This window comes from Enhydra lutris, unplaced genomic scaffold (assembly GCF_002288905.1).
Source record: "Enhydra lutris kenyoni isolate GAN:26980312 unplaced genomic scaffold, ASM228890v2 scaffoldscaffold13, whole genome shotgun sequence".
NCBI lineage: Eukaryota > Metazoa > Chordata > Mammalia > Carnivora > Mustelidae > Enhydra > Enhydra lutris.
In genome coordinates this window covers 36,431,936-36,457,034 of record NW_019154097.1, presented here as the reverse complement: position 1 = coordinate 36,457,034, position 25,099 = coordinate 36,431,936, and the positions used below count along the sequence as shown (strand labels likewise).

General features: G+C 55.4%; 1 protein-coding gene across 1 annotated transcript in view; it reads left to right on the top strand.

The window, feature by feature from the left end:
- LOC111146225 (adenylate kinase 8) overlaps positions 1-18,765 on the top strand; it is a 114,936-nt gene extending 96,171 nt beyond the window's left edge. Inside the window, exons 12-13 of the mRNA XM_022501679.1 lie at positions 17,284-17,364; positions 18,459-18,765. Of these exons, the coding sequence (XP_022357387.1) occupies positions 17,284-17,364; positions 18,459-18,696 (319 nt within the window). The 3' untranslated portion in view covers positions 18,697-18,765. The remainder of the gene's footprint in view (positions 1-17,283; positions 17,365-18,458) is intronic.
- The last annotated feature ends 6,334 nt before the right edge of the window (positions 18,766-25,099 follow it).

Below are 25,099 nucleotides of genomic sequence, written 5' to 3'. Positions count from 1 at the left end.
CGGTTTGTTGCCGATCCTTCTAGATGTACTTGTCTTGTTAAGGGTAAGTAGGCACATATGATCTCGGTCGTTACAGATCCTTCTTTTTGAGTTAAGGTTGGGTCTTACACTTTCCTCCCATTTCAATGCCCTCGATATACCTTATTTCTTTTAAAAGCTGTGGAATGTTGCTGTCTCACCATTTGTCAAGACTTCCTCTGTTTGTGGCCATTTATGAGGTGTCCAGTGTCCTTCTGTGATAGATAATTCAGCGGCAGGAAGTCTTACATATGTATCTTCGCACTTAGACTAGTGTTTACTCCGAAGAAATTCCTGAACAAAGACGCTTGGCTTCTCTGGGCCTCAATTTCCCCATTTGTGCGCAGAGAATACTAATTTTTTTAAAGATTTTATTTATGTATTTGTGTGAGAGAGAGAAAGAGCTCACAAGCAGGGAGAGGCAGAGGCAGAGGCAGAGGGAGAAGCAGGCTCCCCGCCGAGCAAGGAGCCCAGTGAGGGACTCGATCCCAGGACCCTGGGATCATTACCTGGGCCGAAGGCAGACGCTTCACCGACTGAGACTCCCAGGCGTCCCGAGAATATGAATTTCTATCTTGCGAGATAATATAACATCCCATCTGCCAAATACTTAATACTGTCGGTTGCACACAGTAGGCACTTTGTTTTATTTTAGACCAGAATGCATCACACCCAGATCTGCTACCCACTGCAAGTTCCCATGTAAGCTTGGGCCCCAGGGAGATATATTCTAGGTATGGAAGTAGCTTACTTTCTGCTAATCTACAGTTGGCCCTTCTTCCATCCTTGGAAGTGATGACAGTTTGGGGGCCCTCCTCCCCTGGGGTCCCGGGGTTCCTGCAGCCCTTTCCTCCTCAAATGAGAGGCTCTTTGGGTTCCATAGGCCTCCTTGGATGTCTCACTGCTGGCTTCCTGCCGCAGCTCAGCATCCAGTTCACAGTGGCGGGGGGCAGCTGTCCCAGCCGGGCAGTCGGGCATGGTGGCCTCTGTCCTTCGGCCATAGGATCGTGGAGCGTGCTCTGTCTTTCTGAGAACCAGGACAACCTCAGTCCTCCTTCATTCCCTCTTCTCTGCAATTTCCTTCTGAGCACACACCAACCTCTGACAACAGACCCCAACAGGGTCCCAGTTGGCCTCTGTGTTTAATGAAGCCCTGTGTGGTCACCTTGTATGGATGGACAAGGTCGGCCCAGAGGAAACCCTTGGCTCGTACCCACTTCCAGGGTGCAGGGGCCCTCAGGTCACCCGGAAGGCCGGGACTCCCCCAGGGCCCTCACCTTCTGTGGGACCCTTGGAGCCCTGCTCCCGGGACGCGGACGTGGTGGGAACGATATAGGGGCTTCAGACTTCTCCCATCTCCCGGCACCAGAAAGGGGTCAGGGCCCCAGGGCTGCCACCCTCATGAAGCCGGCGTCTGGAATTGTCCGTAGAACAGAAGCTGGTCGCATCCCGAGCCCTTTTAATCACCTAATGGCGGGGACATCCGACACCGGGGCTCCGGTTCCAAGCCGAGGCTTCAGCCGGGCCACTGTAACGACAGCCAACTTTGGCCCAGCTTCTCCGTATTGCAGCGGCGACACGGACGCACACAACTGAAGTATTTGAGAACAATGAAGTATGCGTGGCTATCGGTGACGGCTCCATAAAGTGCAGCAATTAGCCCGTAATCCGCGAGAGGGAGCCGGCCCTCCGCAGCCCGTGGCTCCCCATTAGTTAAATGCATTTTGTACGTCCTCATCCCATCAAATCAACTAACACTTCCTTTAATTGGTTCATGAATTATACAGCCGTCCCGCATTATAATTTAATCGCCTGTAAACATTCACAGGGCCCCACTGTAAAGCGTATCGCGCTCATTAATTCGTTAATTTCAGCAGATGGAAGGGGAGATCGGATGAACGGTGGCAGAACAGAGCGCCTTGGGCAATGGAATAAGGAAAAAAAGGTGGGGGGCCGTTTAGGTTTTGAAGGGCTGTCAGAAACTCAATCTGTGAGCCGTCAGCCGCCCGGACCCGGCGCCCACCCTCCACTCCGCCGACTGCGGGAAGTGACTGGCGGATTCATGCGGAGGCTTGTCAACCGTCTTTAAACATCAAGCCAGCGGGTAAACCGAGCCCGATGTAAATTAATTCTTGTCTTACGGGCCCCCCTTTCTCTGTCCCCATGAATATTTCATGGCGGGCAGCATAAATATTAATTATAATAGCTCTGCACAGTGGTTATTATTTCTGTTTTATGACAAATATTCATAAAATATTCAGGACCCTTTTTTAGAACATTTACACACTTGATTGTGAATTTTCCCAGTTTCCCGAGGACACTGTAAACATATTGGGGTTCTCTTGATGGACTTTTCCCCGTTAATTAATACCACTGGTGGTTAAAATTTAATCAGATTTAGGTTTTTCGAGAAGTAAACACCTATTAGATCGGAGGGCAGAAGGGGATTGCTTTTCCCCTTCAGTCTGTAAAATGGGAGATTTCTGCTCCCAGGAGTCTCTTCTCTTTGACACCTGGGTGATCTGACAAAGGCTAACCCCCTTGCCTTTTTATCTTGAAAACAATATCTATCTTTTTTGCATGTGTCTGTTCTCCTCTTACTTTTTCACTGAGAGCTCTGGCAGCAACCCAACGCGCTGTAATGAAATTCTTCGGAAGACACCCCTGCAGTATTTATGCAAGGATTTAACATAATTTTGGAGTAATTAAAGTGTGGGTTTAACAAACACGGCGGCGGATTCCTTAGGCAAGGCAGCTGTGATTGGGGATGAAGGAGCTTCTGGAATCCACGTGATTTATCTTTAACCCTGAGAGGCAGCTGAGCTTGGTGTCCCCATGAGGCCCCGAGGAGGGGGTCCAAGCACCGGGGAATGGTGGGGCCACACAGATGAGGTGGTGGCTTCGGTCCATGGGGGGGTCTGAGGCGGATCCCATGAACCTTGAGGCTGGGGTGCCACGTTCTGCCCCACCCTGCACTGGCTGGCCTCCTAAATTGCTCCAGGGTTCACTTTCCGGTGCCCTGATTCTCAGCAGAAGCCTCGTGATACTCTAAAACCGCAGGGCATGAAGCCGAATTATTTTACAAATAGGAAGACAGTTGGGCGGGCAGGAAGGAGGGTCCTAGTGCGGCCAGACCTGGAGCCCAGCCTGCGGCATCACCTAACCCCCCGGGGGCCTGAGAGCTTTTCACCCTTGGAATGGGCAGGATCTCAGGACTGGGGTCATGTGCTTCCTGTGAGGATTACACGGGACAACACATGTGCGTCACATGCTTCGTACAGCCGCCTGGCATGCAGCGAGTACGTAAACATTGGCAGGGCCCCCGATGATGATGGGGATAGTAGCTAAGGAAAGCCAAAGGCTTAACATTGAATCTACTTAGTAAACCACGTTTAGAGGGAGAGATTCATGGAGGAAAACCCCCGCCGTGGAAGGGGTTAAAACAGAAGCTTCTCTGCAGCCCCTTAAAATGTCGAGTGGAAGAATCCAGAATGGAGCTTCTGACCGTGGGCAGAGAAGCAGCGAGGCTGAGTCTTCACCAGGGACACATTTTAACACAGTGTTCCTCACTGGCGGAGAGTGGCTCTGAGAAAGGGAAGCTCGAAAGGAATTCACCTGCCCCTCCCTCTGCTCCCTGTCTCGGGGGATCGGTGACAAGGAGGGGGCCCAAGGGTCCAGGTCTTCCACACCCAGCTCTCTGGTCCTTGAAGCAAATTCCTGCTCCTAGAGCAGCGCCAGGGGCTGGTCTGGCGGCAGGTCGGGCAGCAAGCAAAGGCACAGAGAGGAGGCCTGCCCGGCACCTGCCCCATTCCCTGACTCGAGTCCCTTTTCACTGGCCTGCTTGAAGCGGAGAAAGATGCCATTGACTCTGCTGGCTCTGAACCCAGGACTCTGTGCAGCCCAACCCAAGAACCACAGCTCAACCACACCTCAGAGTCTGTGGTCTGTGCTGAGCAGTGGGAGGCAGAGACCCACCTATCCCCCTTCCCTTCCCTTCCCTCCCACCTCCTCTTCCTCCTCCCCCCTTTCCCCTTCTCTCCCCCACTCTCCGCTTCCTTCCTCTTTTAGCAAATTCACAACAGATTGAGGCGGTCAGCTGCATGGACACCAGAGTGGGCTGCCTGGGTTTGAATCCTGGCTCTGCCACTGCATTAGGGTTTCCAGAGAAACAGAACCAAGAGGATGTGTCCTGGACACAGAGAAAAAAGATTATAGGACCTTGGTTCATGTGATACAGAGACTGGCAACTCCCAAGCTCTGTGGGGTTGGGAGTTAGCAGAAGCTAGAAGGCTTGAGACCCAGGAAGAGACAGAAGTCAAAGACTTTGTTCTGAAGGAGTCCGAAGTAGGGTCCCGCAAGCCTGCGGGATGAGGTTGCACAAGTGTTGATCCCACCCCACCTCACTAGATCTGAAGACAGGAAGAAGCCCTGTCCCCGCTTGAAGGCCATCAGAGAGGAGGAATTCTCCCTTACTCAGGGGAGGGTCAGCTTTTTGTTCTATGCATGCCTTCAACTGATTGGATGAGGCCCACCCACAGCCGGGAAGGCAGTCTGCTTCCTTCTGTTCCTCTGTGTAAATGATAATCTCCAAACCACTCTCACAGCTGTGCCCAGAAAAATGTTTGACCAAATATCTGGTGCCCCGTGGTCCATTCAAGCTGACACATGAAATCAACATCATGGGCGCCTGGGTGGCTCAGTCAGCTAAGCGTCTGCCTTGAGCTCAGGTCAGGATCCCAGAGTCCTGGAACCGAGTCCCGCATTGGGCTCCCTGCTCAGCAGGGAGTCTGCTTCTCTCTCTCCCCCTCCCACCCCCACTCTTGCTCACTCACTCTTTCTCTCTCTCTCTCTCTGAAATAAAATCTTTATTGGGACGTCTGGGTGGCTCAATGTATTAAAGCCTCTGCCTTTGGCTCAGGTCATGATCTCAGGGTCCTGGGATTGAGTCCTGCATCGGGCTCTCTGCTCAGTGGGGAGCCTGCTTCCCCCCACCCCACCCCTGTGTGATCTCTGTCTGTCAAATAAATAAATCTTTAAAAAAAAAAATCAGCCGTCACAGCCGTGTTGGAGCTGGTGTTGGCAGGTCACTGAGCTTCTCTGTCCCTCCGTTTCCTCGGCTTCGGTCACAGACAGGATACTGTTCCCCCTTGTAAGGCTGCGGCGGGGAGCTGACCACAGGTCTGTTGGGTCTCAGAAGAGCGTCTGGCACGTCGGCCCGTGTGGATGGATATAGTTTCATTGTCGTATACTCAAAACTTTTGGCGTGGATTTTCGTATTTAATCTGTGAAACAGGCCTGTGAGGTCCTTTGTCCTTGTCATCCTCATACAGGGACACTCAGAGGGTTAAAAGGGCTGCCCGCGGTGACCCAGAAGGGGACGCTAGAATTTGAACCCAGATCTTCCTGCTCTGAGAGCCCACATCTTGGCTGCTCCCCACACTCTCCTGCCCCAGGAGCGCTGCACCCCTACCCTTGGGAGCTGACGGTGTGGCGGGGGCCCCGTGGGAATGGGAAGCTGCCGTTCATTCGAGGGGACCAAAGACTGCAAGTCTCCTGGCACCTTCCGGGCCATATGTCACCGGCTGGGCTCTCCAGGAAGCAGACGCTGAGACCGAGTCAAGATGATAGAAAGCTTGATGAGACGCTAAGAGCCGAACCAGGACGAGGAGCTGAAGCAGACGGCGCAGGGGAGCCATGGGGTCAGGAGACCGGCCCTGCCTGGGCTCCACCAGCCCAGCCGCGAGCTCCAGGGCAAGGCTCGCACTGAGGGCGGTGGCACCGGGCGGGACAGCCGGGCCCGCAACGGTATGCCCTTGTTCAGAAGCTTGGGCTAAAACGTCCACCAGCTGGTGAAAGGCCGACCGAAACGAGGTCTGCCCATACAGAACTGCTTGGACATAGGAGGGAATGAGACCCGTATGTCAGCCACGCCACGGGGCACCGACAAAGTGTCCGCCAGCTCGGATGTTCTCTCGGGACCGCTGCCGACCAGGGAGTCTGGACGGGCGTCCACACTGGCGGGCTTCGGTGCCAGTCAGTGTGGACCAATGTCCCTCCCCTGTCGGAGGGGCCCTGAGCCAGCAGGCGGTTGGTGCGGCCACACGCAGACGCTCTGGGTACAAGCTAGAAGGTGTGGTGTGGTCCATCAGTGCCTGAGAAAGACGGCGGGTTTCCAGGAAATTTGAGGAACATTGTGTTGTGAGTGCACGGAGGAGACCAGCTGGGTCGTGAGCCAGGCCCTCTCAAACACAGACCCGGAGCTGAAGGGCGGCCAGGGGAGAAGGAAGTGATCCTTGTGGACCCGGAGCACACTCGTGGACGCGTGTGGCCACGCGACTCTGCGAACCTGGAGCGGATGGCCGGTGGCTGGGGCAGCGTGGGCGCGGGTGGCGCGGGTGAGCGCTCAGAGAGGGGGATGAGTTTGGACAGGAGTTGGACTCAGGGCTTGCCTGCAGCCGGAAAGACCCTGTAGAGAGGTCGTCCCTGTGTCTCCAGGCTGAGAGCCGCTGACACGGAGGGGGTCGCGGCTGGCGCCTCCGGGCCCGGCTCGTCACGTCGCTCCTGCCAGCGTTTCACGCGCCTCCTATCGTTTTTGCCTTCGGCTCATGCACCTTTCTCTTTGGGAAAAGTTTGCAGAAGTTTCTGCTTCCAGTGATTTGCATTTCATGACTGTCGTGGGAGTGTCTGGGTGGCGGTGTGCGAAGGAATTGCTCTTTTTTCCCAGTAGTGAAGGAGGCAGAAATTTTAAGACGACTTTAAAATGGAGACCGATTATGCAGGAATTTGATCCCTGGGTCATTCAACTCAAACCAGACTGGCGCGTTTTGTGCCGCGCCTGGTAAGCTGCCAGGCGAGCCACTAATTTCCCAGTTAATGACAGTCATGGAGAGTGTTCTCTTGCCCCTGGAGAGATTTTAGACCCAGCCGGGTAGATTTGCCATTATCAATTATGCACAGTTTTAAACAAAAAATGGCCAGCGGGAGCCTCTTTTTTGAAGGAGCGGGGAGTAGGCAGCGAGGGCAGCCTGCAGCCGCCGCCTGGGGACAGGAGGCACGATGCACGGGGTTTTCAGATGAGGTGGAGATGTCTGGCCTTTCGTGTTCAAATTGGACACATGTCGGAGTAAAAAATACAGAGTGAAAATTGTACTGCTCTGGCCATGCACCGTTCCAGACGCCAGGGAGGGCGTGTGTCCAAACTCTCCCACATTGTGCTCCCCTGGGCGCATCTCACGACAGCTGTGCGGGCAGCTGCAGCCCTCCTCTGTGACTCAGGACGGCGTGGGGGGGCGGTCCCCGTGCCGGGGTGCTTCTCCGTCAGGTGTCCCCTGCATTGCAGTCAACCGCCACCCATTCACTATTGGGCCCTAAGCACATGTCCTGGACAAAGGTTGCCGATAAGGCAACCCCAGTGCCTGCCCTCAGAGAGTTCAGGCCTCACATGTTCCGAGGTGCGACTCCTCCTACAGGTGGCTCAGCTTTCATTTTTTTAGATTTTGATAGTCTCTGCATAATTCACTTGTTCCTTCTCCCCAGCCCCCAATGTGGCTGTTTCTAGACACAGATGCCCCCTCTCTCTGCCCTTAGACTATGAGGAGGTCTTGTCCTGACAAGTCTGTAAAAAGTGGTCACTCCACTTTGTGCCCTACAAGCACCCCACGGGCTGCCAGCATACAAGGACGGTTTTGCAACGGCTTCAATGTTGCGACCTCTCTGGGCGTCCCTTGCACACGTTCTAGTTAAAGATGAGCTGACCGTCACAAGTGTTAATGCGTGGTGTCACTTTGCATTCTTCTCTCTGGTTCCCCGCATCGGGGTGGCCTTTGCCAAATTCCCCTGGAGGGAAGTCCCCTCGATTATGCTGAAGCCACTGAAGTCACCGCAGCATACACAGAAGCGTGAGCTCTGCCACTGTCCCAGCCTTGGAAAGAGGCTGAGGCCAGGCTTCGCAGAAAGCTGGGATGGCACAGCTGCCTCCCCATGGGCTCAGCAGACAGAACAGAAAGAAGAGCCGACGGGGAGGCGGCTGGAGCTTTTTTCCGGAAACTGTTTTCCTAGATCAGACTTTTCCAATTTCAAGATCAAATTTGGAAATACAGGGTAGTTAGGGAGGGATCTGTGTTTGCCTCCTTCCGTATGTCATTGATCGTGCACATAATTCACGTTTTTACGTATTCTGGGTACAAATCCTTTATCCAGGTATACATTTGTCAAATATGTTCTCCTGGTTTGTGCTAGATCTTTCATTTTCTTAATGTCTTTTGAAGAGCAGAAATTTTTAATGTACTCTAACTTCAATTTTCTTCATTTACATGTCATGATTTTGATGTCCTATCTAGGAAATCTTTAACACAAGGTCACAAAGATCTTCCCCAAGAAGTACTGTAGTGTTGGGTTTTATATTTAGGTTTATGACCTGTGTTGACTTAGATTTTGTGTATGGTATGAGGTTTGGGCCAAGATTGTTATTATCATTATTTGCATTTGGGCGTCTAATTGTTCCAGCCCCACTGGGTGAAAAATCATTTTTATCCATTGAATTGTATTGTGCTGGCACTTTTGCTGAAAAGTAATTGGCCATATTTGTTGAGAGTCTATTACTGGCCTCTGTTCTGTTCCTTTAATCTATGTGTCTAACCTCTCACTAACACACTCATTATCCTGACTACTATAGCTTTGAAATCCTTGAAGACCTTGAAATCGATTTGCTTTCCTTCCACATCGCTGAATCCAGTTCTCTTCCAGAAACGCTCTGCATATAACTTTGAGAGTGAACTTGTGTAGAATCTTCAAAAAACCTTGTTGGAATTTTGGTAGGAATTAACTGAATCTGTAATTTGGGGAGGATTAACATTTTAACAGTATTGAATCTCTGAGTCCATGAACATGGTATAACTCCCTATTTAGTTAAGTCAGATTTCTTTCATCAGTGTTTTGTAGTTTTCAGCACACAGATCTTATTTTGTTAGCTTTACATGTATTTCATTTTTATCCTATTCCAAATGGTACTTTTTAAATTTTTTATTTTATTTTATTTTTAAAAGATTTTATTTATTTATTTGGCAGACAGACATCACAAGTAGGGAGAGAGGCAGGCGAGAGAGGGGGGAGAAGCAGGCTCCCTGCTGAGCAGAGAGCCGTATGCAGGGCTCCATTCCAGGACCTGAGATCATGACCTGAGCTGAAGGCAGAGGCTTAATCCACTGAGCCACCCAGGTGCCCTGGTACTTTTTTTTTTTTAAAGGGGGTTTTAAAAAATTTATTTGAGGGAGAGAATGAGGGGGGAAGGGCAGAGAGAGAGGAAGAAGCAGACTCCCCACTGAGCAGGGAGCCCAATGTGGGGCTAGATCCCAGGACTCTAAGACCATGACCTGAGCTGAAGGCAGATGCTTAATTGACTGAACGACCCGGGTGTCCCTGTAAATGTATTTTAAAATCTCAGTTTCCAATTGTTTGTTGCTGGTACCTTGAAAGTCAACTTATTTTTTGCACATTGATTTTGTACCCTGTGAGTTCACTAAACTTACTCATTAGTTATAGTAACCTTTGTGAAGATTCTTTGGTACTTGTATTGGGATGATTATGTCATCTACAAATAGAGAATTTTATTTCTTCCCTTTCAACTTGTATGCACTTTTCTTGTCATATTGCATTAAACAGGATTTCTGGTATGATGTTGAATAGCACTGGTGAGAATGGATAACCCTGCCTTGTTCCCAGTCTTAGAGGAAAGCATTCAGTCTTTCACCATTAAATATGATGTTAGCTGTAGTTTTTTTTTTTTGTAAATATCCTTTATTGGGGTGGGGAAGTTACCTTCTATTTCTAATTTGCTTGGAGTATTTATCAGGAATTGCTGTGAAATCTTGTTAAGTCCTTTTCTTACACTCATCCTTGAGATGAGTGTACAGTTTTTCTTCTCTACTATAGTCGGGTAAAGTACACTGATTGATTTTTGGATGTTTTGACTTTCATTCTCAGGCAAACCCACACTTACTTGCAATGTATTGCTCTTTCATATGTTGCTAGATTCAGTTTGTGAACATTTTGTTGAGAGTTCTCACCTCTGTATTCTTTTTTTTTTTTTTAAGAACTTCTTTTTTTTTTTTTTTTTAATTTATTTGACAGAGAGAAACTAGGCAGAGAGGCAGGCAGAGCGAGAGGAGGAAGCAGGCTCCCTGTGGAGCAGAGAGCCCGATGCGGGGCTTGATCCCAGGACCCTGGGATCATGACCTGAGCCGAAGGCAGAGGCTTTAACCCACTGAGCCACCCAGATGCCCCATCACCTCCGTATTCTTGAGTGATACTGGTCTATGGTTTCCTGTAGTGTCTTTGTCTGGTTTTGGGTATCGGGAAAAGGCTGCCCAAAAAAGCAGATTCTCTTCCCTCCTTCTCTGGTTTCTGAGTGTTTGTGCAGCAGTGGCGCCATCGTTACTTTAGAATTAGTACTATCCTGTGGTTCATATTCTTTGGTCTGTCCATTTATTTGTCCCCAGGTGCATATTAAGAACCTCATTAGGGGGGCGCCTGGGTGGCTCAGTGGGTTAAAGCCTCTGCCTTCGGCTCAGGTCATGATCTCAGGGTCCTGGGATGGAGCCCCACATCGGGTTCTCTGCTTTGCGGGGACCCTGCTTCCCCCTCTCTCTGTCTGCCTCTCTGCCTACTTGTGATCTCTGTCAAATAAATAAATAAAATCTTAAAAAAAAAAAAAAGAACCTCATTAAATGGTAAGCTTGTTCAAGGCCAAAGAAATACCCCTCCCCCGCCTTCCCATCACGTCTATAAACTGCACCACAGCACTTGTGTTTTACTGAGATAAAATATACTTAATGTAAAATTTACTCTTTTCGCCATTTTTAAGTATACGAATCGATAGCAGGAAGTACGGTCATGGTGTTGTGTGACCTCACCACCCTCCATGCCCGGAACTGCTCTCATCTCCCTCAGCTGGAATTCTGTCCCCGTTAAACACTAACTCCCCACCCCGCTCCCCAGCCCCTGGTGCTCACCGCCCTGTATTCTCTCTCTGTGCATTGGGTTCCTGGATGCCTCATAGAAAGGCAACGGAACAGCAGACATCCTTTTGCGTCTGACCGACTTCACTCAGTGTAGTGTCTTCAGTTCATCCACACGGTAGCAGGTGCCAGGATTTCATTCCCTTTTCAGGCCGAATAATACTTGCTTGTGTGTATACCCCGCATTTTGTTAATGTAGTCATCCGCCCACGGACTTCTGGGTAACCCCCAGCTGTCGGCTCCTGTGAACAGTGCCGCTGTGAACTTGGGTAGGCCGGTGTCTGTTCCAGCGCCTGCTTTCCCTCGTTTTGGATGCGCGCTCAGCAGTGGACTAGCGGACTCACAGGACCCTGTGTCTGCCAGGACGATGTTTACATAGCCTTTTCCACAGTGGATACACCATTTCACCTTCCCACTCGCGAGGCACAAGCATCCCACTTTCTCCACATCCTCCCGACACTCGTTACCTGGGTTTTTTGTGATAGCCACCCCAGCGAGTGCGAAGTGGAGTCTCATTATAGTCAAACCGTGATGCTTTGTGTAGAGCTTTGCCCCCAGTGGAGCCTTATTGCTTGGAATCAAGAGGTTAACAAGGGTCTGTCTGTCGCCGTGTAGCCTCTCAATTTACCGAATCTGTGCGTGGCTCCACAGAAAGTTCCATCCCTCAAGTTTCAGAGAATTTAGCTCTGGATACACTCCAGGTGATAAGCCTCAAGGCCTTTGAGAAAAACGCTTTCTTTGCTCCCCAAACAGAGCCTCAGACAACGTGGCTGGAGGGGACACCATGAGGGTGAGTCAAGAGATCCCAGCTGCCCTGGGTGACGGAGGATGAGCCCTGGCCTCTCTGGGACTCAGTTTCCCCCTTTTATACACTGAGCAGATCGGATCAGAGCACCGGTTCTTAGCCTTGACCACATACTAGAGTTGCTTGGGAAGGTTTTAAAAATCTCCACTCCCGGGTCTCACCTTGGGCCAATTACAGCTGAATCTCTTGGGAGGTCGTGGACCAGGCCTCTGTCTTCTCGAAGCTCCTTTGATGCTTCCAGGGTGTAGCCAAGGGTGACACCTGGGATTATCAGAGCCGTGGTTCCCACTCCGGCTTGAGCACAGGCGGCAGCTGCGTGTACAAATACGGGTCAGGCAGGTCCCCTGGCCCCTCCGCTGGAGGCTTTGGTTTGGTAGCTCTGAGAAGCGTGACCACAATCCGTATTTCAGACCAGTCCTCCCGACAAATCTCGGAAACACGGAAAGGGGCAGCACTTCTTCAACCTGCTTGTGTGCTTGAGTCACTGCGGATCTTGTGAACACGTCCACTCCCAATTCAGCAGCCGGGCGGGCGGCCGGGCGGTGGTGCTGAGCTCCCGGTTGGGGCTGGGGCTGCGCATCGGGGACCTCACTGAGTAGTGAGGGAGTAGAGGCCTCCCAGGGGACCTTCCGCCTCCCTCCTGAGGCCTCCACCGGCCTCAAGAGGTGGAGATCCCGCCCCTGGTGAGTCCCGGCACCCCCACACTCCCCGCAGGGGTGCTGCTGCCCGCCACCCTGCTGTAGGCATTCTTGGCTGTCTTTGCAGTTTCTGTTCCCCCTCTCCTGTTTGTGGGACAGGAAACGAGGAGCAGAACGCAAAACCCCAGCCAGGCGAGGTGCACACGGGACAGCGCGTCCAGAGCGGCTCGGGCTCCCCACTCCACCCCGCCACCCGGCTGCAGGCCCTGGGCGAGCAGAAGCTTCCAGCATGGAAGTGCGGCTCCTTCTCCAGCGAGGCTATTCCCAGCGCCTGTTTCAAGTACCAATTTGGTGTCCTTGTGCTTCTGATCTCGCCAGCCTTTCACAAGCCATTCCCTTGAATGACGACAAGCAGTCTTGATATGCTGGGTTAAAAATCTTTCAATTGGGGCTTGTTTGTTTATGAAACAGCATCAATTATCAGGGATTTCCAAACTGGCTTCCTTTCTACTGGCGTCGGCATCCAGAGCCGCGCCGCCAGCCGCCAGCCGCGGTGACAGCCGTGTTTCGGTGTTGCTGCTGGGGCCTCGCAAGTCTCGGGGGCTGGAGGGGGGCCCAGCGTGTTTGGAGCGAGGGGGATAAAAGCTCGTTGAAACACCTGTGCTCCCGTGTTCAGACGCTCCCCGATCTCGCATGTTTTATTTGCTGGCTGTTACTTTGCAGCACGTTGTGAATGGAAATCATTATCAAGAACGCTGGGAAGAAGTGGGTTTTCATGGCTCCTGGCCCCCCAGGCTGCAGGGGAAGCTGCCGCGCCTGCTCTGTGGAGGGGCAGCTGCGGCTTTCAGCGGGAACCAGAGAGGGGCTTCTTGGCAGCTGGACAGAAACAAACCTAAGCAAACAGTGTGGGCAAAATGAGGCTGAGAGAAGAAAGGCGGGGGGAGAGAACGTGCCTTGAAGGAGAGAGTGTTTGGCTCAGGGACTCCCATTTTAAAAAAATTTACACATTTTCCAGAAGCAAGTGGCATCAAAGAGACTATTAGGTGTCCTTTGGGGGGGCAACTGCAGAAAACCCAGCTCAAGCCAGCTTACGCAAAAGAAGAGGTTTATGTATTCATGTCCGAGAAATAGTGAGGGATGTGTCAGCTTCAGGTACTGCTTGATCCAGGGCCCCAAACAGTGTCCCTCCTCTCTCTTGGGGTGGGCTTCATTCTCAGGTAGGCTCTCTCTGGGTGCAGGCCCCACACAGCCCCAGGCCCCATACCATCAGCTTAGCAGCCCCAGCAAAAAGGAAACTCCTTTGTGGCAAGCCATGGTGCAGCCTCTCATTGGCCTGGCGTGGATCAGCTTGCATCCTGACCCAATTCCTGTGGGCAGGAGGAGCCACGCCTGGGCCTTCTTCATGCCCAGCCCTGTAGCCCTGGGGCGAGTTAACTCCACACACAGCACAGGGATGAGAGGGGACCAGGGTGGCCCCCAGGGGCATCAGGCCCATCGCCAGGCATCTATAAGCCCAGGGAAGCAGGGAGTGTCCATGTGCGGCATGGGGAGGAGCCCAGCTGTGCTCTCTCCTCAGTCGGCCTTGGCATGTCCTTCATCTCAGTAAAACAGGAGGCTTTGACTCACATCAGTGACTCAGAACATCTTTAAGGATTGGTACCCCTCAGAGTGCCCGGGTGGCTCAGTCGGTTAAGTGTCTGCCTTTGGCTCGGGTCATGATCCCAGAGTTCTGGGATCGAGCCCCACATCAGTCTCCCTGCTCAATGGGGAGTCTGCTTCTCCCCCACCCCACCCCATTTGTCTCTCTCTCACTTATGTTCTTTCTCTCTCAAATAAGTAAAATCATTAAAAGATTTTAATGGCAGCCCTTCAGGGCGCAGGATGGCTCAGTTGGTTCGGGGACTGTCTCTTGATTTCAGCTCAGGTCATGATTTCAGGGTTGTGAGATCCAGCCCCGCTCAGCAGGGAGTCTGCTGGAGATACTTTCCCTCCACCTCTGCTCCGTTCTCTCTCTCTCTCTCCCAAGTAAATAAATAAATCTTAAAAAAAAGAAAAAAAATTGTCAGCCCTTCTTAATATCCAAGATGTCTAAAGAACCCCCACAACGCAACACCAAAGAAATGAATAATGCAATTAAAACTGAGCAGAGGACCTGAACAGACATTTTCCTGAAGAAGACATCCAGATGGTGGACAGACACATGATCGAGCTCCACATCACTCCTCATCAGAGAAACACATCAAAACCACAAGGAGATCCCACCTCACGCCTGTCATTATGGCTAAAATAAAAAACACAAGAACAACAGGTGTTGGTAAGGATGGGGAGAAAGGGGAGCCCTTGTGCACTGTTGGTGGGAACGGAAGCTCATGCAGCCACTCTGGAGAACAGAATGGAGATTCCTTAAAAAATTAAAAATAGAACTAGCAGAGGACCCGGTCATTCTGCTTCTGGGTATTTACCCGAAGACAGCCCAAGTGTCCATCAGTGATGCCTGGATACAGAATGTGGTCTATAGATCTACTGTGGAATATTACGCAGCTGGAGAAAAGGATGGAACCTTCCATTCATGACAACCGATGCACCTAGAAGGAACGATGCTAAGTGAAATAAGTCAGAGAAAGACAGGTCCCGTGTGATCTCACTCGTGTGTGGAACCTAAACAAAAGAAAACAAGAGAAATGACCGAACAAACAAAACCCAGAAACAGACTCCTAACTACAGAGAACAAACCTGGTGGTTGCCAGAGGGGAGGGGAGAGAAGGGGGGATGGGCGAAATGGGCAAAGGAGATGGAGAGGCGCGAACCTCCAGTTATAAAATAATCGTAAGCCTGAGGGATGAGAGATACAACGTAGGGAAAACCATCAAGAGTATCTTAATAGCTTCTGGTGGTGACTCGCTCGCTGTAGGAATGGTTCATAATTCTAATTGTTGTGGCCTGAAACTCACATAACATTGTGTGTCAACCATGCTCCAGTTAAAAATTTTTAAAAGTCATTTATTTTCTTAAAAAATGGTGCCCCTTTGAGAATCTGAGACTCACGGACACATCCGCTCCCAGAAAATACACCTGGTCAACCGTTTGCCTCTGATTCTAGGGGACACGGGATCCGCAAGGGCACCGGTGCGGAGTCCTGGGCTGGGGGTCTCCCCCAGGCAGCTTATCCCAGGCTCGGGGAATACTGGGCTCCCTCCGGTACCTGCCGAATCGGCATTTCTGGGCCAGGGTGGAGGCCTTCTTCATTCTGTAACTTGGAGGAGGCAGCGTGGCCATCCCAAAGAGACTCCACCCCAAGGGGGAGGGCAGGAAATCTCATCTGTGTGCATTTTTCTCACACTTAGAGCTGCTTCTTGTCTGCGTTTACTTACTTGAAAGTGAAGTGAACAAGGCTTTGGGCACACAGGGAGTGCTTGTTGTCACTAATGTCATCCCCCGTGGCAGGTGCACACATCGGTCATTGAACCCAGATGTCTGAGACGATGACCCCCATTGACTCTGGTGTTCCGGTTCCGCATGGCAGGCTGGTAAACTTGGGAGCTCACTGCAACACTTGGCACACAGCAGGCATCCAATAAATGCACACATGGATTAATTAAAGGATGAATGAGTGAGCAGTGAGTGAGCAATGGAATATTCCAGAAGTTAGTTCTTTTTTTTTTTTTTTTTTTTTTTGACAGAGAGAGATCACAAGTAGGCAGAGAGGCAGGCAGAGAGAGAGAGAGGAGGAAGCAGGCTCCCTACTGAGCAGAGAGCCCGATGCGGGGCTCGATCCCAGGACCCTGAGATCATGACCTGAGCCGAAAGCAGAGGCCTTAACCCACTGAGCCACCCAGGCGCCCCCAGAAGTTAATTCTTTAAAAACAAACTGGGATGGTTCCACGCTAGAAGACAGGGCCTGGATTAAAGCTGCGGGCGGTCGCCGTGAACATCACCCCCACCCACCCGTCCCACTCGGAGAGCCCGCCCTTCTCCTCTGTCCCATCTGCCAACCCTGGCACCATTGACACTGGGGCCAGATGAGTCTTTGTGGCGGCGGCTGTCGTCCCTCCTAGGACGCTGAGCGCTATCCCTGGCCTCCACCCACTAGATGCCAGCAGCTCCCCTCCCCCGTTGTGATCATCACGAATGTCCCATATATTGCCAGACGTCTTCTTGGGGCAAAATCACCTTGATTGAGAACCCCTGTCCTCAGGTTTTGTATTTGGCCATTGCACTAAGGATTTAGGAGAGACTAGGTTAGCAGAAGAGGGCCCCGTGTCTCTTCTGCTGGGCTCTGATCCGGGCTGCTTGCTGTCGAAGGCCCTGCTCCCTAGGGTCCGGGGCTCCTGTGCAAAAGAGAAAGTCGGGGCGCTGGGAACAACCCCAGCTCTCTGGGAGGGCACGGCTGCCAGGGCTCCTGAACTCTCGGGAAGGCTGTCCTGTGTCAAGAGGGATGACATTCTAGCGCGCAAACCCTGAGCTGAGCTTGGCACACGCTTCCCGTCCTCGGATCTCCAACACCAGGGAACCGTCATTAGCCATTTTGCAGCTGAGGAAACTGAGTCTCAGAGAGGCTGTGTGAGTGGCCCGAGGTCATGTGGCACGTCCCTGCTGGAGATGCCTTCTAGCCCAGGCTTCCATGGTGGGGAGGCCTCTGCCTGCCGCCCTCCCTGGCGACCTTGGAGAGCTTGGTAGCCAGAGTCCCTGAAAGGGGGTTCCTGAGGCTCCAGCCACGTGCAGGGAAGACGCCGGCCCCGGTGTCAGGGGCCCAGAGTCCAGCCCGGGGTCCCCTCCAGCTGACCGTGGTGCTGTTCTCTCCCCATAGGGTGTTTTTCCTGAATGTGCCATTGGATTCTGTCATCGAGCGGCTGACCCTGAGGAGAATCGATCCCGTCACGGGAGAGAGGTTGGTGCCCGGCTCCCTCCCGGCGGCTGGCCGTCTGAGGGCTCCGGGGCTCAGGCCCTGCTGGGGAGCATCCCCTGTCCGGCTAGCTGACCGATGACGCCACAGCTGGCTGGGTCTGGGGACGACACTGACAGAAGGCTCTAGAAAGGGGGTTCCTCCGTCCGTTCCTCTGGGCAGTGCCTGTGGACCCTCCACCTGGAAGAGTAGCCAGGAATTTCGTCCCACTCTGTCCCGAGGAGCAGTTCGACCCCAGCACGTGACGTGGCAGGACTGGGCAGGCGGGTCTCCCGGGGACGCGCAAAGGGCTCTGCTCTCACGGGGAGGCCCACCGCCGAGGTGGCTGCCGCGGGAACCCGTTCACCTGGGGGCCGACCCTGTGTCCCAGGCCGTCCGAGTGCAATCACCGTGTTGGAGCTGAAACGTAGTCGTAAGTCCCCACAGTCATGAAGGGGTAGAAGCTTCCATCCTCCCCGGCACCCAGGGCCACGTTTCTGGGTAGAGACTCAGGAGGGGAGGGGGCAGGGGCGGGAAAGAAATGCCAGGATTTTTCTAAACTATAGGCTGACTTCTCATCCTTGCTGCCCGGGGACGGTCTCGCTGACCCACGTCAAGTCCAATGGCCTCCATGCTGCCCTGCCCCTGGGGTCCCTCCCTGCAGGGACCATCTGTGGCCCTTGCTGTCCTCTCTGCTCACATTTGCTGTTGCGACGGCCCACTCCCCCCTTGGCTACAAGCTCTCGGAGCACAGAGCCCACATTGTCCGTCTTGCCTCACGTTGCCAGGAGCAGACTAAGGCCAGGCAGATAGCAGACGCTTGATAAGCAGTGTTTGGAGGGAGGAAGGAAAGGGAGAAAGGAAGGGGAGGAAAGAAAGGAAGGAAGTGGGGGCTTAATATAATCTATTTGGCCCACCTGTCGCGGACCCGCACCCTCCCTCAGGGGAGGGCCCACGCTCTGCGTCTCTGGGGTGCCAGATGCACCACGCGTGTTTGCTGCTGGTGGGACAGTGGCCAACCGGGTCAGCGCTGGGACAGAGGGCTCCTTCCTCCACGCTGTGGGCCAGACCATAGGTCACCGGCTCCCCCCGTGTCGTAGGTACCATCTCATGTACAAGCCCCCTCCGACCGTGGAAATCCAGGCGCGCCTCCTGCAGAACCCAAAGGATGCGGAAGAGCAAGTCAAGCTGAAGATGGAGCTGTTCTACCGGAGCTGCTCGGAGCTGGAGGGGCTCTACGCGCACGCCATCGCCCTCAATGCCGACCAGGACCCGTACACGGTGTTCGAACACATAGAGAGCGGGATCGTCAATCCTCTGCCCAAGAAAGTCCCCTGACGGGCTCCGAGCAAGGGGTGTCCCGCAGGGAAATGAGTTAATGCCCTCCCCGGCCTCCTGGGAGCTCAGTCGAGCCAATAAAGAGTGCTGGGTGCAGTCGCGCGTGTCCCCAAGGTGAGCTGGTGAGACGGCGGCCTTGTCTCCGGGTCTGCGGCGCGAGATGGACAAAGCCCAGGGAGGCAGTGGGGCGCAGGGATGCGGCACGGGCCCTCAGAGCCTCGCTAACGACCAAAGCAGGGGTTGTGCCAGTCCCTGCCCGTGGGGCACGAGGGGGGCACGAGGAGAGCTCTCGGCCCAGTGCCGGGCACACAGCAAGTGCTCAAGAAATGTAGTTGTAAAACGCGCCCCTCTCCAGAGCAGCGCTGTCTCACGCTGCTGGGCGTGCACTCCCTGCACTGCCCGCCGCAGCGCCCCGAGCCGCAGCGGGTCACTGAGCACGGGAACGCGGCCAGTGCAGCCGGGGGATGGTTTTTAAACTGTACTTAATTTTTACTGATTTAAATGTGCATAGCCAAGGTGGCTTCCTGGCTGCCCATGGGACAGTGGGGTCTAGACACACTTAACTGTTGCTGAGGATGTGCCGGAACCTCGGTGCCCGGGGAGCTCGGTTGGTTAAATGTCTGACTCTTGATTTGGGCTCAGGTCGTGATCTCAGGGTCGTGAGATGGAGTCCCGGGTTGGGCTCCGTGCTGGGCGTGGAGCCTGCCTAAGATTTTTTCTCTCTCCCTCTCTAAAAATAAATAAATAAATAAACAGAAAGTGCCAGAACCCCAGGAGGCCTGCTCTCAGGCCCCGGGGAAACGGCCCCTCTGGGTCTGCTTGCAGTACATGGGCGTGGACACCGGGGGGACAGGACAGCGACACCCCGGGCTGATGGAGCCCAAGCAGTTGACCGTCTTCCGTGAGCTCCCCCTCCTCCCACCTCCTGGGTGACTTCCCATCTATAGAGGAGGACGCTGAAGCCACAGAGGGTGAGTGACTTGCTGATCTCCTGGATCCGCCTGCACCAGGACCCTGTGCTCTGGGACCCTCTGCCGATGGGGCCGCAGGAGGCCAGGCCAGGCTGGGCCCCAGACTGCAGCTCCAGCCCCTCGCTCTGAGGATGCCCCGGTACTCTGGGCCTCAGGCCTCAGACCCCTTCCCCCCTGGCATGGCCCAAACCCCTCCAGCCCTGATGTGACCATGACCCTGACCCTGGCCGGGCCTCACAGGCCTGGGACCTCTCTCCAGGGGTGACTTCTGCTGGGCGACCCAGCCCTCAACCCTCTCTCCTTGCCCCATTCAGGCACTCGGTCCCACCTCCCGAAATTCCATCAGGGGCCTTCCCCTCCCAGACCCCACTTCTTCCCAACCCCCACAGGGAAGGGGGTCTCTACCCTGAAAGTCCCCCGATAGTGGGCTCCTGCCCGTTGCCCCAGTTATAGACCACATGGCCAGGTTGCAAGCACCCCATGCGTGCTGAGACTCTGCCTGCCCATGCCCAGCACCCCCAGATCGCAGGATACAGTAACCCAGGAACGTGGCCAGCCCTGGCCTGGCTAGGATGGCTTCCCCAACCCCCCACTCTCCTCCTCCGCGTGTCATTGCAGATCCCAGAGAATGTGGTCTCACTGCACTGGAACTCTCCCGTGAAACACTGGATGTAAATCCTTAGCCAAAGACACAAAACATTCATTTATTCACATACTAACCCTCATTGTGTGGACGCCCGGCTCTCGGGGCCTGGCCACGCCACCGGCTCGTCTTCTGCCCCCGCCGCCGGCCCATCAGCGTTTCTGTTCTGTGACGCAGGTGATGTCTGCCCGGAGCACGGGCCATGGGACCAAGCAGCCTGGGTGCCCTGCAGCTGTGTGATCTCAGGCAAGTTACTTAGCCTCTCTGGATCCTTGCAAAATGAGCAAAACAGTCATTTCCTTGTGGACAGCGCTGAGCAAGTATGGGGGGTCAGTTCATGCGGATTAAGGCCGAAACAGGGCCGGGCCCAGAGTCCCTGCAGAGGACACCTCGGCTCCGTCTCACCCGACCCACCGCTCCCCCACGGGTCAGTGCTGCTTTTGCCGCCAGCCAGGAGGCCGGGGCTCAGAGAGCTTAACTGACTTGTCCGAGGCTGCAGGTGGCAAGTGGCATCGAGGGTCAGCGCCCAAGTGTGCTCTCCCGGTCCCCGAGCTCCACCTGAGCCCAGGGTAGGGGGGCACTTGCTTTCCCCACTGTCCCCGCCAGGATGGCCCCGAGGAGGGGCTCCCCGGGGACTAGGGTTGCTGTGCTGGTCCCTGCCGCCTCCCGTGTCCCCCACCCCAGATTCCTCAGGAGCCTGGGGCCGGGCCGTGCGGCAGTGCCTCAGCCGGGGGAACAGCGCGGGCTTCCTTGAGACGCACTGGGGGGCAGTCCAGGGCGCACCCCTCGAGAGGGGTGTGCGGCGGGCTGGGGCGCAGCGCAGGGTCGGCCCAACCTGCTCCGGCTTGTGTAGATCGTCCCCCGGAAACAGCCCCAGTGAATGGCCGCCGTCTCCTCCCTGCCCCCGCCAACCCTCGCGTCGCTCTGCAGAGCCATGCTGCCCCGCTCCTTGCTGGGGGCTGCCCGCCGGCCAGGCCCCCCCAACTGCAGCCCTGGGCTCCGGCTCCCAGCCTGATCGCGCTGCTGGGCTGGACCGTGCGAGCATCCAGCTCCGGCCCCAGCGATGCTGGCTCTGGGGCTTCCCAGCCCGAGAGGCCCAGACCCCCCGGGCTGGAGGGCAAACAGCTCGCGAATTTCTACATCAGGGTGCGTGTGGTCACCCGGAGCCTGAATCGGGTAACTTGCACGGGCGCAGATCGCTTTTGACCTTATCTTCATTGAAGCAGCCGCTGGGGTCATTTCCAATCTTTTATCTAACGTCACCGCAGACTCTCGCTTCCGCTCGGCTCCCAGCGTGGCTTACGACTGCCCTTGTGCCTGTCCTCTCCCTTCCCTACTCCCCCGGCAGTGGAGATCCAGGGGTGCCGAGGCCCCTTCGGGGTGTCTGCCTGCCCCACCCACAGCCTTCACAGGTGATTCTACTGTGGGACCGGGGTGACACCTGCGGCTCACCCCGAGCGGACCCACCGGCTTCTCTGTCCCGGGAATTTGGGAGGAGAAGCAAGGACGGCGGGTGACCCTCTTCCTGCTGCTTGCAGGAGGGGGCCTGTTTGAGCTCCGCCTGGTCCGGGCACAGCCCAGCAGGGCCGCAGAGCGGGAAGCAGGCGGGTGGCCGCCTCATGCACTCAGCACATCCCCGCCCCCCATGCCCCACACTGGGGAGACAGCAGACAAGGTGGGAGGATGGACTGCGCCATTGCGAAGCTTCTGCTTTACAACGATGGAGAAAGATAGATGAGGGACAAAGACAGAGCACCTTATTTCTGATGGTTCCCGAGTCCCATGTCTGCCCTCGGGGCCCCTGTCCTCCCAGCACGCTCCCCTTCTTTGGCCTTGAGTGTCAGACCAGGTTCTCGGGCACAGCGGTGCGGTTAGGACTAGCGTGGACAGGTACCCGGGAGCTGGGCGAGCGGGCAGGAGAGACTTCAAAGGAAGCCAGGGCTCAGGGCTCAGTCCCCGAGGGGAGGCTCAGGGCACCTGGAACCCCCGTGCCACATACTCACCCCCTGACCTGGACCCACAGGTCCCTCTCCCAGGGTCCCCAGGAGAACGGCCCAAAAAGGCTCTGCAGGGAGGTTCTGGGTCCCGTTCATCGTCTTAGCCCCAGACTGGAAACCACACAAGTCTCCCACCGTTGGTTTTGTTTTAGTTTAAATTCCAGTTAGTTAATGTAGAGTGTTATACTGGTTTCGGGCGCAGGACACAGCCATTCAGCACTTCCACACCTCACCCCACGCTCGGCACCGCTCATCACGACCGGTGCGCCCCGGACTCCCAGCACCTGCTGCCCGTCCCCCTCCCGCCACCCCTCTGGTCACCAGCAGGGGCTGTCTCTGGTTAACAGTCTGTCTCTGGGTTCGCCTCCCTCTTTCCCTTTACCGGTTTTGTTTCTTAAATTCCACCGGCACGATCATGCGGGGTCTGTCCTCCTCTGACTTATTTCGCTTGGCACAGTACCCTCTAGACCCGTCCACTGTTCACAGAAACCAGAGACTGTGAAGTCACCCGCGGGGGGCCTGGCTGAGGCGGGGACCGGGGGGCCTTCCGGGGGGAGCCCGAGCTGTCTGTCGCGGTGCACAGTGCTCACACGTCGTAGCCACACACTTAACGGTCTGTGGCCTCTGCGGGATGTGTCCCATGTTCACAGTTAAAACGGAATACGTCTGAAATCAGCCCGAGTAGAGCACATGCGTGACGGGAGAGAACCGGGAGGAAGACGCAATCGGGTGTCCGCAGGAGGAAGCGTGAAGGGCTGGTTCAACCCACGGAGGCGCGGCGGCCGTGCTGGCGGCCAGGACGTGGCCATGGAGACGGGGTGGTGTCACCCGCTCTGACACTGGCAGCGATGGGAGGCCTGCCCGGCCCGTTGTTGAGAGAACGTGGAGCCGAGGAAGCTGGGCAGGGCTGCTGGGGTGGGGAAAGTGCCAGCACCACGGAGGCCGGGCGGGGTCACCTGGAGGAGTGCAGGGGGCAGTGCCTGAGAGCTGATGGGCTCAGCAGGCGGCCCCCCGAGTTCCTGCCTCTGTGGGCGCACCCAGGCCTGGGCCCCGCTTCCGGGGAGGTTTTGTGGCCATGTGTAGAGGGTGGAGCTCAGAGAAGCCGTCGGGAAGTAGCATCGGGTCCCTGGAGTGTCACCCCTGCCCCGGCCTCCACCACAGCCACCGCCTGGACGGTGTTACGGTGGCTGTCGTCCTTATGACCCACCAGAGTTCCCGTGTCGCTTTAGGCAGTGGTTTCAGGGGCTTCTAGAAGCCTGGTCCAGCTGTGGGGGCCAGAGTGGACACTCGGTAGATCCATCCCGAAGGTGGACTTGGGACTCGGGAAAGGACCACCGAAGTGCCACAGAAGCCCACTGGCTCCCCAGCTTTGGCTAAAACCAGACACTACCTGCACTGCCCAGCTGTCTCACCTGGTCCGGGAGCCACGGCCACGGAGCCCGTGTGACAAGGCTGTCACTGCCGAGTGTGGTAAACAAAGTTCCCAAGCTTTAGACCCGCTGGCCGGGCCTCCCCCCACCCGCACCACAGCCGCTCTGACGCCAGCAAGTCCAGTTCTTTGGCAGCGACTCTGATGGTCCCTCTTGGTCTGGGGAACAGTCCCCACCAAGCTGCTCACTGACCCCACGGCCCCGCCGTTGTGGAGCTGGAGGAGCATCCTCTGGGGTCTCCTGGGGCACGTGGTCGCTGGTGGGCTCTGGCCTCCCAGAACCCATCCTGGCACGCTAGCGACCTCTGTCCTCCTGGGGACGCCGTTCTGCGTCCGAGCCCCATAGGCTTCAGCTGCCCATCATCCTGACACAGGACGCCGTCCAGGTGTCCTCGCCCGGGGGCCCCAGAGCCCTTCCACATCACAGGCTCCCCATCTTGGATTCTGTTCTCCTCCCTCTTGGCTGAACTCCCTGGTTTCTGCCAGCGCCGGTCCCGCGGCAGGGACTGTCCCTCCCGACGTGGGCGAGGCTGAAAGTCACCCTGGTACTGACCTGGAGGGGTGGGGGGGTAGTGCGGACGAAGCCACTCCGTGAGGCTGCAGGTGACCCGAGGGTGGCCTCCTGGTCATCGGAGATGCTCTCCTAGAGCCAGGGGAACCGGTCCGCAGGCCACTGGGATCCTGGGAATCCAGGGATGCGGCGTTTTCGAGTCCCCGTCCCATGTCTGAGTTCACTTCAAGAGGCTGACTTGAGGCCAGGACACCTTGCCCGCAGGCAGACCTGCTGCCAGCTCCGGGCCGCCCTCCAGCACCACGCCACCTCCGACCTCCCTTATCGCTCCTGAATCCCCTCAACGGGCTGCCTCGGTTCCGCAAGCACAGAGGAGGGGGCAGGTGAGGCGGGGAAGGGGGAACCTGGACATGGGGGTGAAGAGCTGGTTTCCGGTCTAAGAAGCTGGTTCACGCCAGGGAGGCCTGAGCAGCCGCAAACACCACGGCCCGGAGACTGAGCCCCGAGCTCCCGGGGGTGTGGCTCCCCCCACCCCTCTGGGCACGGCGGGAGGGCGGCCCCAGGCCCACAGGTGCGAGGGGTCCCAAGGCAGGAAGCTACCCTGCCCGCCCCCACTGGGTCACTAGCTGCCGACAAAGGGACAAGAAGGTGAATGTGATCTTCGAATCGAATCCTCAAGGCAGAGAGAAGACAAGACATTACACATAGGGAAAGTAACTTGAAACAGTGGAGGCCGGAGAACAGCGGAACCAGAGTTTTAATGTGCTGGGGGGTAAGCGAGAAACAGAATTTTTTCCTCACCGTATCTTGTGCAAATATCCTCCAAAGGTAAGAATGGGGAAAAATGCATGT